This window comes from Octopus bimaculoides, chromosome 14 (assembly GCF_046866305.1).
Source record: "Octopus bimaculoides isolate indiv1 chromosome 14, ASM4686630v1, whole genome shotgun sequence".
In the NCBI taxonomy this organism is placed as follows: Eukaryota; Metazoa; Mollusca; class Cephalopoda; order Octopoda; family Octopodidae; genus Octopus; species Octopus bimaculoides.
This window is the reverse complement of record NC_142941.1, coordinates 40,038,257-40,055,756: the sequence shown is the minus strand read 5'-3', so window position 1 is coordinate 40,055,756 and position 17,500 is coordinate 40,038,257. Positions and strand designations below refer to the sequence as shown.

Below are 17,500 nucleotides of genomic sequence, written 5' to 3'. Positions count from 1 at the left end.
ATGTTTAAAAAAAAATCATATTATATTTTTATGATTAAATATTATTAGGAATTGTATTAAAAAATTGTTAAAATAATTTTGTGCATTGTAGAAGTATAACAAATTTATTGCAGATAAATTTTAACAGCAAAATCTTTTATGGACCCCCTAAGGGCCAAATGGATCCCAGTTGAGAACTACTGCTCTATCTCTGTTTTTCTCTTTTATTCACCTTGCACAGTGAGGAAACACCCTTACATCTCTTTTCTCTACTTCTAGCAGGGGAAGTCCTTCCTTTCCTCTTCAGCAAGACACCTGTTTTTGTTCTTCTATCATGCTTTAACCACTCAACGCCTGGCATGAAGCTATCTCCCTCAATACTTCACCTACACTCAGTTGAGGGATCTTGTCTTGCAGGTTACTTGATGACTCCACTACCGTTGGTGCTGTAATAAAATATCTAGTTCACTTTGTAGAGTAGTTGGTGCTAGGAAAGGTATCTAGCCAGAGAAGCCATACCAAAGCAGACATTGGAGCCTGGCACCACTAGCTCAGCTAGAGTGTGTGCCGCCAAGGTGGCTCTTCTGTTTACTGGTCCCGAACCCCACAAAAAGCACATATTGCCTACAGCAATAGCCTTCAACAAGATGAAAAGTGCCACCCCTTTCAAAGTGTCACCTGGGGTGGACTGCCCCTACCGTCCTCCTTCCAGCTATGCTAGTGCCTGGCAAAGTCCTCTGGTTCCTGTCAGACTGTCTAGCTCATGCCAAAGTGAAAAACAGATGCTAAACAATGCTGCTGCAAACAACAATGATGAAGATGATGACAATGTTGACAATGACAGCAACGATGTCAAAAATCTATCACCTATTTTGACCACACATGCTTACTCTCATATCTAAGCCTAAATATGCTCTCTTTAATAGCTATATGATGTTTATATTTTAAGAAAGCCGTATGTGTGTGTTTGTGTTGTGATATCTTAATAAAAAGTAAATCACTGAGTTTACTGTATTTATTTGTGTATAATATGCACATTTTCTTTGATCTTAATGCTTAAAAATTAGGTGTGTGCATTATGCATGAGAACAAAATGTTACCCATTTATTCTCAGTCTCAAATCTGTGGCCATTTTTGGGGACAGCATCTGCAAGAAAAATAATTGCCAAGTTAGTATTAATATAATGTGATGAGCATTAAAATCTAATTAGAAATATTATGTAATGAGTAAAAGACAACATTAGCCATTTTAATGATTTGGGTGAATAAGGAAGACAACTTCAGCCTTGTTAAAAGGACTACATTGAATATATTAACTTTTAATTTAAATACTGTTTTTCCATTTGATGTTGAATAATTAACCTTAATGAGTTCATTTAGAAAAATAAAAGCTAATTATTACTAATTATTCATACCTTCACTTATAGAATATTGTACAGTTACTTATTGATTGTCTCATCACTTTGGTAAGAACGGTGAATTCTATATTTCTCCTAGGAAGTTTAATAAGACCAAAACACATCTGATGTTGTTTGCCATATTTGTCAAAATGATTAAAATAATATTAGTCACTGCATAATCATCAACATCGTTTTAATGATTATTAAGGGATGAGGTTCATTAAGAGAGATTTTCTACGGCTGGTTGCCTTTCCAGTTGCCAACAATCATCTGTTTCCAAACAAGGTTAGATTTCCCCATGGCCAGATATAATTTTGCAGAATGATACTGGAAACAAGTGATGACATTGCTTGCATGATAGTGACTTTCATTTACAACTATCTCACAATGTCAAGATATAGAAACACAAACATGCACTTAAACACATATGCACATATATATATATATATATATATATATATATATATATATATATATATATATATCGAAAGCATATATTGTTGTTAAATGCTCAAATACGAGACTAGAAAAACAACCAACAACTGATGAAAGGTCGTTCTTTGTTGTTTGTTTTGTGATGTCCTATGCCCACATACGCATATATATATATGTGTGTGTATAGATGTATGTACATATACGTATGTATATATACATATATATATATATATATTATTTATATTATTATATGATTGAACGCCATGTATCCTCTTCCAACTAAGTTTTATCTATCTCTCTCTCTCTATATATATATATATATATGGCACCGGTGCCCAGTGTCGCCTTCCTGGCACTTGTGCCTGTGGCATGTGTAAACACATTCGAGCGAGATCGTGCCAGTGACACTGGACTGGCTCCTGTGCAGGTGGGACGTAAAATACACCATTTTGAGCATGGCCGTTGCCAGTACCGCCTGACTGGCCTTTGTGCCAGTGGCACGTAAAAGCACCCATTACACTCTCGGAGTGGTTGGCATTAGGAAGGGCATCCAGCTGTAGAAACTCTGCTAAATCAGATTGGAGCCTGGTGTAGCCATCTGGTTTCACCAGTCCTCATCAAATCGTCTAACCCATGCTAGCCTGGAAAGCGGACATTAAACGATGATGATGATGACATATAGGAAAATTCTTTTACATTTTGAATGGAATAAGAGGAAATATATAGACAGAGGATGAAAAAAAAATGTGTAGAATAAGTGGTCCAACATGGCGAATATATACATACATACATATGAGGGTATGCTGTAAAGTTCCTGGCGTTGGGTAAATGAGAATATAGGAATATCAGTTAATTATGATTTTAATCATCATATTCACGCATATTCTCAGATTCACATACTTATTGCAGTGGTCCTTCAGTTTTTCTAAGGCCTGTGAAAGAATGCAGAAGGTCGGGTCTCCAACCAGGCCTCTTGCAATACACTTGAAGCCAGGAACTTTTTAGCAATCTGTTATACACACATATATACATAGATAAGACAGTAGGGTGTGATCTGAGGGATATTTTTGTTTCCATTTCTACCAGCTCTAGCTATCATGTAGAGGTATTACACATTGGGTAAAAGAAAATACAGGTAGATGAGCTAATTATGATTTCGTTCTCAACATTGAACCTTAAGGAGGAGATGACAAATGACTGAGGTATCTAACAGTTATTTCTTATGACAAATTAAATTTTCTGATCAATCATAACCAAATTCCTTGTCATTGAGCCACAGATTTCGAAAATCAAATTTGTTTTTCTTCAGGATATACCATTTCAATGACATATTTACAAACATACACTCCCATTTATATAGAGATCTTTCTGATGCCTGGTTGAGTAGGAGGGAAGAACAGTGACCAAGGAAGCTGTGGGCACAAACCTGGGTGAATCTGACCGCAGGAGCAGATCTTGGTGGTAGTAAAAGAAAAAATATATGATATATAAATCAATTTAAATAGCTTCTTTTTTGCCTGCTTTTAGTGTTGTTGTCTTTGTGGTCATGTGGGTAATTACACATCCTGAGCAAGGTTCAATCCCTCCCAGGAACACTATCCTTGGTGTTTATAAACATTTGAAATTTTTTTTTAATAAAATATTTACTCCCTGCACTCCACTGCTCTTGTAATTCTTTGGGAGAATTACAGATTGAAACCCTCTCCCAGTGCATTAAATCCCTACTTATTAATCAATGTCCTTACCTACAAAGGCATCTAAACAGGTCCCCAATTTGGGATTAATTACTGAGCTACAGCTGTGACGAGATAGTTTTTGTTTTGTTTTTTTTTATCTTTAGTTATGATAGATTTAAATATCTCTTAATTTACTACATAAATGTTGGGTGTCTTGGTGGTCTTGTGGGTAGAGACATACTTTGACAGCCACGTTGAACATCCTGGGCAGGTTCAATCCTACCCAGGGCCTGTATTAAGGGGTCTTACGAAAATTTTTCATTTTTTTTTTTTATCTCTAGAGAAAAAATGAAAATGTTTAATAAGACCCCCTGCAATTCCTGGCAGAGATTTGAAACCTCAGCCTGTGTCTTGTTACTACTTCTAAACACCCTTACCTACTGGGCCACCAAAGCAGCAACAATTTTTATGTGATAATTAAGATATTTAAATTTACTTCAAATATTGTATTTACTATAAATATATGAGGGATATCCGGTTAATATGTGAAGGCTGCCTTGTGGCCCCGTCTTTGCACACACACACACACACACACACAATATTTTTGATGAGTGAAATTTGTATTTAATAATGTCTTTTGTAATTTCTGGCAGAGATTTGAAACCTCCACTTCTAAACATCCAACAACAATTACTGGGCTTACTACAAAGAGTTGAATGAGATTTGGTTACTATTTCAATGCTGTTTTTGACTCCCTTCTTCACAGACAGTCTTTTTGTTGATGAAAATTTGGTTACTTAGATAAAAAAATATTTAATAAACATCTTGTAATTCCTGGCAGAGATTAGAAACCTCTGCTTGTGTTTCGTTACTACTTTTAAACACCCTTACCTACTAGGCCACCAAAGCAGCAACAATTTTTATGAGAAAATTAAGATACTTAAATTTACTTCAAATATTGTATTTATTATAAATATATGAGGGAGATCTGGTTACTATGCGAAGGCTGCCTTGTGGCCCCTTCTTTGCACACACACACACACACACAATATTTTTGGTGAGTGAAGTTTGGTTGCTTAAATAAAAGTATTTAATAATGTCTTTTGTAATTTCTGGCAGAGATTTGAAACCTCCACTTCTAAACATCCTGACCTGTTAGGCCACCAAAGCAACAACAATTCTACTGCGAAAATGAAGATATTTAAATTTATTTCAATTATTGGGCTTACTACAAAGAGTTGAATGAGATTTGGTTACTATGTCAAGGCTGTTTTATGACTCCCTTCTTCACACACAATCTTTTTGTTGATGAAAATTTGGTTGCTTAGATAAAAATATTTAATAAGACAACTTGTAATTTCTGGCAGAGATTTGAAACCTCCACTAGAGTATTTTGTTATTTCTAAACACCCTTACCTATTGGGCCATCAAAGCAATAACAATTTTTATAAGAAAATTAAGATATTTAAATTTATTTCAATTATTGGGTTTACTATAAAGATTTGGAGGAGATTTTGTTACTATGTCAAAGCTGCTTTATGGCCCCTTCTTCACACAAACAATCTTTTTGCTGAAATTTGGTTGCGTAAAAAAAATGTTATTTAATAAGAACCTTTGTAATTCCTGGAAGAGATTTGAAACCTCCACTTATTACCACTTTGCAACACCCATACCTACTGAGCTACCAAATCATCAATAATTTTAATAAAAATCAAGATATCTCAATTTATTTCAATTAATGGAATTACCATAAAGATATGATGGCAATTTGATTACTCTGTGAAGGCTGCCTTGTGGCCACTTCTTCACACACAATCTTTTTGTTCAGGGTAATTTGGCTTCTTAAATGAAAATATTTAATGAGACCCCATGTAATTCCTGGCAGAGACCTGAAACTCTACTGGTGTGTTCAGTTACTACACATAGATATGATGGGCTTCTTTCAGTTTCTGTCTACCAATTTCACTCACAAAGCTTGGTCAGTCAAGGCTATAAGACACTTGCTTAAGGTACCATGCAGTGGGATTGAACCAGAAACCAATTAGTTCGGGATCAAACTTCTCAAACTCACAGGCACACTTACTAAATTTTTGATGGTTGTGTGGTGAAGAAGTTTCTTAAGCAACTATTTGGTTTTAAATACAAATTATGTGTAAAACATTTATGACTGCAACATAAACAGTAAAAATTTGATAGAAAGTCTTTGTTGTAATAAGTAATGATGTCTCTTGGCCTGCGAATTTCTGTTAGAACATCTGTTAGAACATCTGTTCACTTCTGTTTCAAATTGAACTTGTAAAGGATTTTATATTACAAATTAGATATGCGTGTGTGTGTGTGTACGTACATTCATGCATATGAGTTAAGCTTCTTATCAACTCTGATTGAGTCGTTAGTCATTTGACCAAAGGCATTCTAGCTAACATTCTCTGCTTTATATTATTATTTTTTTTTAGTCATCATTGTTTATCTAATGCTACATTTACAACATTTCACTTTTTTGTTAACAGGGGAAGGTGGAGATCTGAGGGAATTTTGGTTCCCATTTTTAGCAGGTGGAAGAAACAAGTAGATGTTCTCTTGTTGACTCTGGCTCCTTTGTTTCTCTTTATTTTCTGTCTTTTCTCAGTTTCTTGTATACAGTCTTCCATTCACATTACAACCCATTTATTAGTGTCATCCTTTCCAGATGTATAATTGATTTCTTGTTGTTTATCTTAACTTCATCTTTTTCTGCCAATATATGATGTTTTCTTTTTATAATGGAGACATGTCTTTTGACGTTTCAAAACAAATTCAGGTTGATTTAACACTCCTTCTGCATGATGAAACTATTTCAAAGAATGCCAAGTTAAAAATATATTGAACTTCTGGAAAACAAATCTTTTAATCTAAATGAACATAATTTTCAATCTGTTAGATAGTAGCAAACATTTTATATACTACTCCAATGATGAATTTGTTTACACATTGAAATAATGTTCAAATTTTGATATTGTCTTCCAAAACTTGAGAAAAGCAAAGAATTCAGTTGCTTACAATGAGATATTAGAATGTTATCCAAAGCAAGTTCTAGGGTCCTAGACTGAGACCAAATTTTTGATTGCATTCAAATTTGAAGTAATCTGCCATCAAATCCATAAAAGCCAATGTCTAAAAAAAATATTAATCCCAGCAATTTAAAATAAACTATATCTATTATCTTTTATCTTTTACTTGTTTCAGTTATTAGATTGTGGCCATATTGGGGCAGTGCCTTGAAGAAATTTTAGTCAAATGAATCAACCTCAGTACTTATTGTGTTTTTTTTTTTGTGCCAAATTGCTAAATTACAGGGATGTAAACACACGAACACCATTTATCAAGCAGCAGTGGTGGGGGACAAACACAGGCACAAACACACATACATACGCACACACACATAAGTGTACAACCAGCTTCTTTCAGTTTCTGTCTACCAAATCCACTCATAAGGTTGATCCCGAGACATCACATTTTCTTTTGTTCTAGAAAGTTGTCTTCATATGGTCTAGATAGACATATCAAATTAGATACAATATTATTTAGAAGACAGAATCCAACATAATGTCCTTAATGAGGTTATTTACTCACTACTTTTAATCATTTCATAATTAGGGTGTAACATGTTTAAATGAATAAGAATTTCAATTGATTATCACATAATACAAATTATAACATAACAAAACTGTAGTTTATAATAAAGTAGTCTCAATGTTTCAGAAAGATATCTTTTAATTTTATGCTTGTTTCAGTCATTGGACTGCAGCCATGCTGGGACACTGCCTTGAAGGGTCTAGTCAAGCAAACTGGCCCCAGTATTTTTTAAAGTCTCATACTTATTCAAGCAGTCTCTTTTGCTGAACCACAATGTTATGTGGACATTATCAAATCATCACCAATTGTCAAGTAGTTGGTAGATGGGTGTAACAGACACTAAGACACACAAACACACACATACACACACACACATGCATACATACATACAATGGGCTTCCACACAGTTTCCATCAACCAAATTCACTTTCAAGGCATTGGTCAGTTCAAGCCTTATAGCACAAGACACTTGTTCAAGGTACCTCATTGAGGGAATGGAACCAAACCAAACAGTTGTGAAACAGGTTTTTAACCACATAGCTATGCCAGTTATTTTTTTTCTTAATTAATTAAGAAAGGAGACAACGTCAGCCATATTAACTAGTGCCAGCATTCAAAAACATGTTGAAATAATGATTTATGTATATTCATATGCACATGTATATCAATATAAATACACAAATATATATATATATGAGTGGAGAGTTGTGCACGTGTGCATGTGTGCACACATAAGCATTTAGCATGTGATATTATATCTGTATCATGGTTTCATGCTAATGTTCTATACTCGTTGGACACAGCCATATTTAGTGGACTTTTGCAATGGTTGAAAAAGCAATAAACAAGATGGCTGACTGTCATATGGTGTTCGATATCACCAGTGATTTGTCTGTCACCCCACCAAAAAATACAATAGAAATTTCTGAATATGACTACACATAGTGATTAGTTCTGTTTTCCTTTTTCTTTATTTATATATATATATATATCTTTTTTTGCATTTTACACATAAAAACAACAGCATCCAATCATTCATATAATAATATATGCATACGTATATAAAAAAAAATAATATAAAATCTTCAAAGAAATGTTGACGTAAGAAATTTAATGATATAAATATGTGTATACACATATGCACAAACTTACACAGATATTTTACCTCATATATATATATATATATATATATATATATATATATATATATATATAACAAATTAAAAGGGTAAAGATTTATCAATTTATTAATTTATTAATAAATCAACAATTGTGAAGCAAATGCTTGCTGATCCCTTAATTATGTTTATATATATATATATATATCTCAGCCATATCACTTATAAACTATTTTTCAAAACTATTAGGTATTTGTATAGGTTTCAGATTCTGTCCCTATATCAGTGGTTCTCAACCAGGTTCTGGAAGACCCAAGGGGGTCTATATGAAATAGTAAATTAGAGATTCACAACAGTATTTTAAGGGTCCATGAAAAGATTTGCTTTAGTTGTATTTATGGCAGGAAACAACTAGGTTTCTTTCTCAAACGTTTTACATAGTTCAATCTCCACAAGTTAAAGCATGAATATCAAAATAGGGATTTTGAAAGAAGTATCTATAAAACTAGTTTTTGAACATCAAATAGCTATGGGGGCTCCACCAGAGCAAACTGGTAATCAAAGGGGTCCGTAGGTGAAAAATGGTTGAGAACCACTGCTATATATGAACATATGCAGTGACATAGTAGTGGTGGGGTGTTTATGGACCACATAAGGCAGCCACTTTATATATGTGTATATACTGTAATCAAAGATAAGTTACATTGAAGGAAGAGGGCAACCAGTTTGGCTACGACAGAGAGTGGCCAAATCTTGTGCTACACCACTGAATGCGATTTCTTCTCAAGTGTTTTACAGTTTATCTCCACTACAAAGGCCTTCTACTTTCAATTCAGGCCACATTTACACATAGTGTACATCAGCCATTAACACTACATGTCAATGACAGCATGGTATCTCTCTGGCATAATCAGCCAATACTTTTGATGCCTATTCATTTTCTCAGTTCTTTGCTCTCAGCTTTTGTTGGAAATGAATACACAGACACATACATACATACATATGCACACACATGATATAATGTAATAAGTATTAAATATATACACGCTAACACATGATTTAATAAGATATTTATTATAATGCATATATATATATTATTAAATTAATATATGTATATATGTTTATAAATACTTGTATGTATGTATGCATGTATCTATCTATCTATCTATCTATCTATCTATCTATCTATCTATCTATCTATCAATCTATCTATCTATATGGCTAGTTCTCTGTTTCTCTCTGCCTGTCTGCCTCTACTCTCTCTTTCTCTCTCACCATATATGCACGTATGTGTGTGTGATTGAGTGTGTATGTGTGCGTATAGCATGACTGACATCATGTGATAACTTCAAATGAGAGACAACAATGCAAAAATAGCATTATCCATCTCCAATCTTCTACGTAAACATATCCAGCTTTGACAAAAAAAATTGCTTGCCTGGAAACTGGTGGGTGTTGTGAACAGGAAGGGCATCCAGCAATGGAAACTGTACCTTAATAATGTTTCACCTTACCTATTTCGACATGGAAAAACAAATGCAAATATAACGATGATGATGATGGCACACATACATACTGCCTGTATATGCAACGTTTATATTATATGTCTATAATGTATGACAAATTATATATATATATATATATATTTTTTTTTTTATACCAAAAATTTGGCAAAAGAATATAGTATCTGTTAACAAACTTAGCAAAATACTCACAGTTGAGTTTTTGTGTATATATATATATATATATATATATATATATATATCGACTTTAAATAGACCTCAAAACTGATCCATTGAAAATACTTTATTATAATAATGAAAATGACCTATGAACATTTCGATGCAATATCCAGAATGATTCATATATATTATAAAATATTATAAAATGTTATAAAATATATATATATATACATTTATGAATTTGTGTTGCAAGATTCCTGATATGAAGTTGTGTGTTGAAACAGATATTGTTGTATTTTGGGATGGTTGTTTTTTTTGGGGTGGGGGGCAAATAAAGACACACACTATATATTCATTCTTCACACATCTGTGACCTCCTCACCAACATTTTCCATCTTCGTGTGTGCTTTTACTCTGCTTATCCCAGTGGCACTTCCCATCTTCATATGTGCTCTTGGTCTGCTTATTTCATTCTGTTTCGAAAGGAATAAGCAGAGCAAGAGCACACACGAAGATGGAAAGTGTTGCTGAGGAAGTCACAGATGTGTGACAAAACATTTCTGGACAATGGACATGAGTTGGAATAGGATTAGCAATAAACGAGTGAAGAACAAATATATAGTGTGTGTGTTTATTTGGGGGAAAAAAAAATGACCATCCCGAAAAACAACAATATATATGTATATATATTGAATATGATTAATTATATGTGTTTGTATGTATATATGTATGTATCTATATAGATATATCATATATACATATGTACATGCATATACATGTGTGTATGGTGTATGTATGCACTCATTATGAGAGAGGGGGGAAGAGAGAGAGAGAGAGAGAGAGAGAGAGAGAGAGAGAGAGGGGAAGAGAGAGAGAGAGGGGGGAGACAGAGATAGAGACTGGTTCAGAGAGAGAATGAAAGTAGAGGTGGAGGGCCTGTGTTTCCTATTTACAGTAACCTAAATATTACTAAACTAAATATAGTTCAAACTCACATTTATTCTCTTTCTTTGCATTTGCTGGTTTTATATGGAAACAATGAAACTTCCAAGATGCAAATTATATTAGCACTGAATTAATAACTGAAACTGCACATTTGCTATTTTTCTACCTTGATATTACATCTTTTATTATCTTTCTTTTGTTGAATTAAATTCTTTGAAAATTTCCAATTTTGCTATCATTTGTCAATTTGTAGTGTTTGACCCCTTAACATTTCAGAAGCCATCCTTCTTTCAAAATAACACTCACCACCAGTTCCTATTCAATGTAACATTGCCCATGAATGGTAGCTTCAACATATGAAGCATTTATTGAGTTACAACAAGAAATATTGATTTGTTTCAAAGTTCTTTGTTGGATAGTGAGTGGAACTGAGTGCAATATTTGAGGTTAAAAAGTATCATTTACCTACTTGTGCTATTTGTCATACAAATTCTGAAATTTTACTTTAATTGCAATAATTTTCTTTTCTAACAGAATATATTACTTCATTGATTGACTGAAAGCTGTTGTTGTTTAACCCCAGGTCAGCTCTGACCAAGCAGACACATGATCAAAAGGCTCCCCAGCTGTTACTACAGTAACTTTTTGTATAGCCAGACAACATTATCTAATACATCCGTCCATTTTATCGTAGCAGTAATGTGAGATTTGAGGGAGATTTGCCTGTTGCTTAGGCAGGCTGAGTGAATATATAGAGGCATCCGGTTGGTTCATTCAATGAAATATTTTCTTTTATTGTTTTACTGTTCTCAATTGTTGGGCAGTGGCTGTTTTGCAACAATTTGGAGAGTTTGGTCAACCAAATTTCCATCCATACTTATTTTATTGGCTTTTTGACAAACTACTACAGGGATGTAAATAAACCAGCACTGATCATCAAGCATTAAGATAAATTCAGAGATAAAGTTGCATGCCATACCCCCCCCCCCCACATATACATACATGTATGGATATATGCATACATATGTATCTCTCTCTCTCTCTCTCTCTCTCTCTCTCTATATATATATATATATATATGTATGTATTTGTGTAGGTATATATATATATATATATATATATTTGTATGTGTATATATATATATATATATATATATATATATATATACTCTCATACACACACACACACATACATATGTATATATGCATATATATATATATATATATATATATATATATATATATATATATATATATATATATATATATATATATATATATATATATGTTTTCAAAGCAAATTTATTAACTACACAGCCATGCCCACACCAACTCAGAATGAGTTGATGAATGTTTCTTTTGTTAATGAATGTATTTGTTATTTGATTATGTAGAGTTACTTCGATATTTAATAGTATGCTTATGTATACCATTTCAAAGTACTACGATAACTGTTAACATATCAAAAATGTTATCAAGATTTCTATTTAGTAATTCTGTGTTTTTGCAGGCCTGCAGAGGAAGCCTCTACATAATTGCATCTAGAGGCTTCCTGAATGACCTGCAAGAAATATCAGCCAAATTTCCCTCACATTTTACCTTCATGTCTTAATACTTTCAACACCGTATTTCTGTTGGAATATATTTTGTTTTTTCCACTTCAATATTAAAATGATGAAGAATTTCATAAAATAACATTATCATTATTAAGCTGGGGTTCACAAAATAAATTAACGTGGAATTTTGATGTTCAGTTTTAAGTTACAATACTTTAGAATATGAAGCTTGTACCATAAAGCATGGGTCAATCTCAGGCAGGTTGGTATTAAGAGGGTTAAATATAGAATGATGCATAAGACAATGTAGTTCCTGCTACACATAAAAAGTGGATGGCCATGGCTGGGATGCTTTATAATCACAAACTTGCTCAGTCATAACTGATCTTGACTTAAACAATAACAAATAAAGGCTGTCAATGAGCTGTGTTACAGTTTTATATTGAATTATTTCTAATACTTTTTCTATCAGTTTCAACCAGAGGTTATGGTCATGTTGGGGCACTGCCATTAGCATAAATGCATATTTATTTTAGGTTCATTACTGGACCCTGTCTCTGGAATCAGTTCTGGTGAAGTGATTAAGTGGACAAAGCTGCCCTCCTTTGCATTTCTTACCATGATGTGGGTTTGTCTGACATTTCAGAAGTAAAACTTATTTTATATTGTAACTATTTTCTATTGCAATTGATGATAACATCGTTGCTTACAGGTTTCGAATGGAGCAGTCACTGGTTCACTGATTTTTTTTATGATGCTGCTCAGTGCAAAACAAATATTTCAAGGAAATTTGTTCATAAAGTGCCATTTGTTAAGATTACATTTTTCTCGACAACAATGTGTGTCAGCAAAAGCTGGGCATTCACAGACATGCTCAGATACACACAAAAACACACACACACACATGTACATATATGTGTGTATGTGTATATAAAATCTTTTATTCTTTTATACGTTTCAGCCCTAAGGCTGTGGCCATGCTGGGGCACCACTATATATGTATATATATATATATATATATATATATACACATAAATGTGTGATAAGCTGATATGCTGATAAGAATATATACATGTGTGTGTGTGTGTGTGTGTGTGTGTGTGTGTGTGTGTGTATAAGACTTAAAATACATTTGAATGTCTAATACTAGTGATTTGAATACAAATTATCTTTATAAATTGTCATGTCTTTCTTTTTTTTATTTCAGAATTATTTCAATTTACAACTTAAAACAAAACTTTACCTGTTGGTTGCTGATGAAGACTCATCTTAGAAGCATGTTAATACAAGTCTGTCTGATGATGTTTTTGTTACATAAGTCTTGCTGTGTGGACTTTATTTATCATGTAGAAGAAGGTCAAAACTCAGGCACTTATGTAGGGGACATTGGTTCTGATGTTCATTTGATAAACAATGTTCTAATTGAAGAATTAGGTTTGGTCAGCTTCAGCCAGTTAGAACAAGATGTAAACAGTAGCAATCAATTATTTACAGTTTTTAAATCAGGAAAATTGTATACTGGCCAAAAGTTAGATGCTGAATCTCTCTGTAAATACAACACTGAATGTTTCAGAATGGTTGATGTAGCTGTTCAAAAGGAAGAATCTTTTATCAAGTTATTAGAAATCAAAGTAATTATTGAAGATGCTAATGATCATAAGCCTGTATTCCCCAAAAAACAGATCAATCTTCAATTTGACGAAGGTGATGGAAAAGGAATGATAAAATCAATACCTAATGCTATTGACAAGGATGTTGGAGTTATAAATTCTCAGATTACCTACCAGTTAGAAAAGCATGATGGTGAACCATTCACTTTATCTGAATCAAAACGAGTGGATGGATCCTCTTCACTTGGAATTACTCTTGAAAATAAATTAGACAGAGAAAAAAAGGACACTTACATGTTAAAAGTTATTGCCAGAGATGGTGGCTCCCCACCAAAAGAAGGCCATTTAAATGTTCTTATTACAGTTACTGATGTCAATGACAACCCACCCCACTTCTCTCAGAATTTGTACAATGTTTCTGTAAATAATGGCTATCACAAAGATATGCGGGTTGCACAAGTATCTGCTAGTGATTTAGACTCAGGCAAAAATGGCCAGGTTTCATACTATTTCAGTTCTAAAACATCAGATGCAGCTAAATCAAATTTTGCATTGAATGAAAATACAGGAGAGATATTTTTAGTAAAGACATTTGGTCAACGAAAAAAACTTCTATACAAATTATTTATTGAAGCTAGAGATCATGGTAGTCCACCACTGAGCTCCATTGCAACAGTTTTAGTGAATGTTCTAAACCAACAGAATAATCCACCGCAGATTGATGTTAAATTTGTTTCCAAATCGACAGGAATAACAGCAAGATTTTCAGAAGGGATTAAAGTTGGCAGTTTTATTGCTTTTGTTAAAGTAACAGATAATGATGCTGGACAGAATGGAGAAGTTACTTGTGACCTTAAACATGATAAGTTTCTGCTGCAGAGTCTTGGAAAAATGAAATATAAAGTTGTTGTCAAGAATCCAGTGGATCGAGAAACTGAAAGCTATATCAATTTTACAATTAGTTGCCAAGACAAAGGATTTCCATCGTTGAAAACGGAGAGAAATTTTTCCATCCAAGTAATGGACATTAACGATGTACAACCTCATTTTTCAAAAGAATTGTTTAAATTTCTAACTTATGAAAATGAGAAGCCATTCTTCCCTATTGGTTTCATTAATGTGACAGATCAAGACCTTGGGGAAGGAGGGCAACTATCATACTCTTTATTAGATAAAAACAAGCATGTACTTCCTTTTGAAATTTCTAATTTTGGGTTTATTTCAACAACACAATCACTGGATCGAGAACAACAAGAAATATACCATTTTCAGGTTTTTGTCAAAGACAATGGAACACCGTCATTAAACAACACAGCCAATGTCATCATTGAAGTCATGGACAAAAATGACAATGCCCCATATTTTACATTTCCTAGTGTTAACCCTTTCAGCTTGGATATTTATTACCATCCACAGAGTAAAAAAGATATTACTGTTTTGAGAGCCTCAGACAGGGACAGTCATGTGAATGCTTTTCTCAGATATGAAATTTTAGGTGGTAACGATAAGCAGTTATTTACCATTAATCCTTACACGGGTGTATTGTCATTCTCTCGAACAGTTTACCAAAATGATGCTGGATCATATGATTTGAAATTCATAGTCAAGGATAGTGGTATCCCAGTTTTATCAACAGTAACTACTTTATCCTTGACACTTACAGTTAGTAATAAGACATCTAAAATGTTAACTCCACCAGACACCAAATCAGATGATAAAATCCACATTAATCTTGTAATAATTATTTTATTGGCAGCTGTGATAGTATCAGTAGCTACAGTAGTGTCAATAACAGTGTGTATTGTACGGAGAAACCACCAGAGAAACACAAATTACAGAGCAAACGTAAATACTGCTAACAAAAGTATGAGTGCCAGTAGACAGCCTGGATATGATAGTGAACAAATGACACTTCAGTATGATGTCCCCGTCCCCGTGGCAACATCTTTTAGCAAGAATCGGAGCTCTCTGCCCTCTGGATTAGGAAGACAATCTCATCCTGAGTATGCATTACCATACAAAAAAAATTCACTTTCAGGAATGTATTGTTCTACCAGTCGAGGAGGAAGTTTTCAGGTAAGTCATGTCTTATGCAATTAATAATATATTTGTACATTTGTATGATTTATATGTATATGAGCATTTATATTGATCTGTTCATATGTTTGTCTCCCTCCACCACTCTCTCTCTCTCTCTCTCTCTCTCTATCTATCTATCTATCTATCAATCTCTTTCTCCCTCTCCTCTTTCTCACTCACTCTATATATACAACTCTGTGTAGAATACTTTTAAGCAATTGATAATAACAATTAACCTGTAATAATTTATCAGCAATTCTTACAAATGAAAATGTGCTGCATTTTTATCTTTCTTAATTAAAACTTAAAGCAACACTACTTAATCCAAGCAAATTAAAGTCATTATATTGTAATTAATAAAATGATATATCTTGAAGAAGTATTTTACATAAACAGGCTCTTCACCATAATCAAAATCAAGTTGTACTTAACTTTAGATATCTAACCATAATTACTATGAACTGGTACACATAAGAAAAGCAATCACCTCCTCCAGTATCTGAAGTTAAGATTAGTTAGAAAGTAAACTTGTTAAACTGAAAATAAATTCACACAAATTTCAGATGATAATTTATTCTCTGAGAACAAATTATTTACATGTGTAGTGCAAAAGACAAAATGGTTTGAAGCAATATATTTTGACGTCATAAAGGTATCACTTGAAACCTCTTCCCTACTTAACCCCAGCTGATTTGCCTCAAATCAAGCTTTAGTTGCTACAAGGCAGTCAGTCTTCAAAATGTTCATGCTACCTCTCTCAAACTGCAATTTCAAACTTAGTTACTCTCTTTTATTCTTTTACTTTTTTCAGTCATTGAATTGCAATCTGCTAAATTCTTTAACTTTTCTCTTTCTTTGTACAACTAAAACTGACTTACAGAAATGTAGGATACTGTAAAAAGCTGTACCTAAAAAACGTCTACTTCTCTGATCCTGCAAACTATTATCAGAGTATAGGCCAATGAAGGAGCTTCTATATAATCATTTGGCCTGTTAGGAATAGCAACTAAATCCCTTCAAATTGTGCCTTACCATCTTAGAAAAGAACACTGTAGATGATGTGGTCCTGGGTTCCTTCTATGTAAAAAAAGATGTGATGGTCATGATTGGAACGGCCTTCATCATAAATCTGTTTGATCAGGATTGATCTGGGCTTCAGTAACAACATCTCAAATGTGATGGATAAAGTTGCCAACAACCACTTTCCTATTCTTTCATGTCTCTTTTACTCATTTGAGTAAACAAGAGATTTGTCAGCATCTCTTGTCTTAAGTCAGAAGTTTTTTGTCAGATCAACCTCTCATAATGTGGCAACAGCATTCTGTGATATTTAAATCATATCAAATCTTTTGTGCCGTAGAGTTAGCTATATTATGTCTTCTCCCTCATACTCTTTCTTTTCTACA

The 17,500-nt window shown here is 33.3% G+C and overlaps 2 protein-coding genes and 1 long non-coding RNA gene across 8 annotated transcripts in view; 2 read left to right on the top strand and 1 right to left on the bottom strand.

Moving 5' to 3' along the window:
* Positions 1 to 13,740, top strand: part of LOC106872376 (protocadherin gamma-C3) — a 257,426-nt gene extending 243,686 nt beyond the window's left edge. Inside the window, exon 6 of the mRNA XM_089362713.1 lies at positions 13,613 to 13,740. The gene's annotated coding sequence lies outside the window, so the exon portion shown is untranslated. The remainder of the gene's footprint in view (positions 1 to 13,612) is intronic.
* The window catches only part of LOC149132703 (uncharacterized), a 63,579-nt gene that overhangs the window by 404 nt on the left and 45,675 nt on the right, over positions 1 to 17,500 (bottom strand). For 2 of the 3 annotated variants that reach the window (XR_016244304.1, XR_016244306.1), the window contains exons 2-4: positions 14,190 to 14,270; positions 13,649 to 13,951; positions 1 to 1,126 (exon numbers count right to left, since the gene is read on the bottom strand). The exon at positions 1 to 1,126 is cut by the window's left edge and continues 404 nt beyond it. This is a non-coding gene — a long non-coding RNA (uncharacterized LOC149132703). The remainder of the gene's footprint in view (positions 1,127 to 13,648; positions 13,952 to 14,189; positions 14,271 to 17,500) is intronic. The other variant, XR_016244305.1, reaches the window with a different exon arrangement.
* Positions 13,662 to 17,500, top strand: part of LOC106872391 (protocadherin beta-15) — a 26,567-nt gene continuing 22,728 nt past the window's right edge. For all 4 annotated transcript variants that reach the window (XR_008265553.2, XR_008265555.2, XR_008265554.2 and 1 more), the window contains exon 1: positions 13,662 to 16,091. Coding sequence is in view for 1 of the 4 variants with exons in the window: in XM_052973121.2 (XP_052829081.2) it covers positions 13,662 to 16,091 (2,430 nt within the window). In the remaining 3 variants the exon portion in view is untranslated. The remainder of the gene's footprint in view (positions 16,092 to 17,500) is intronic.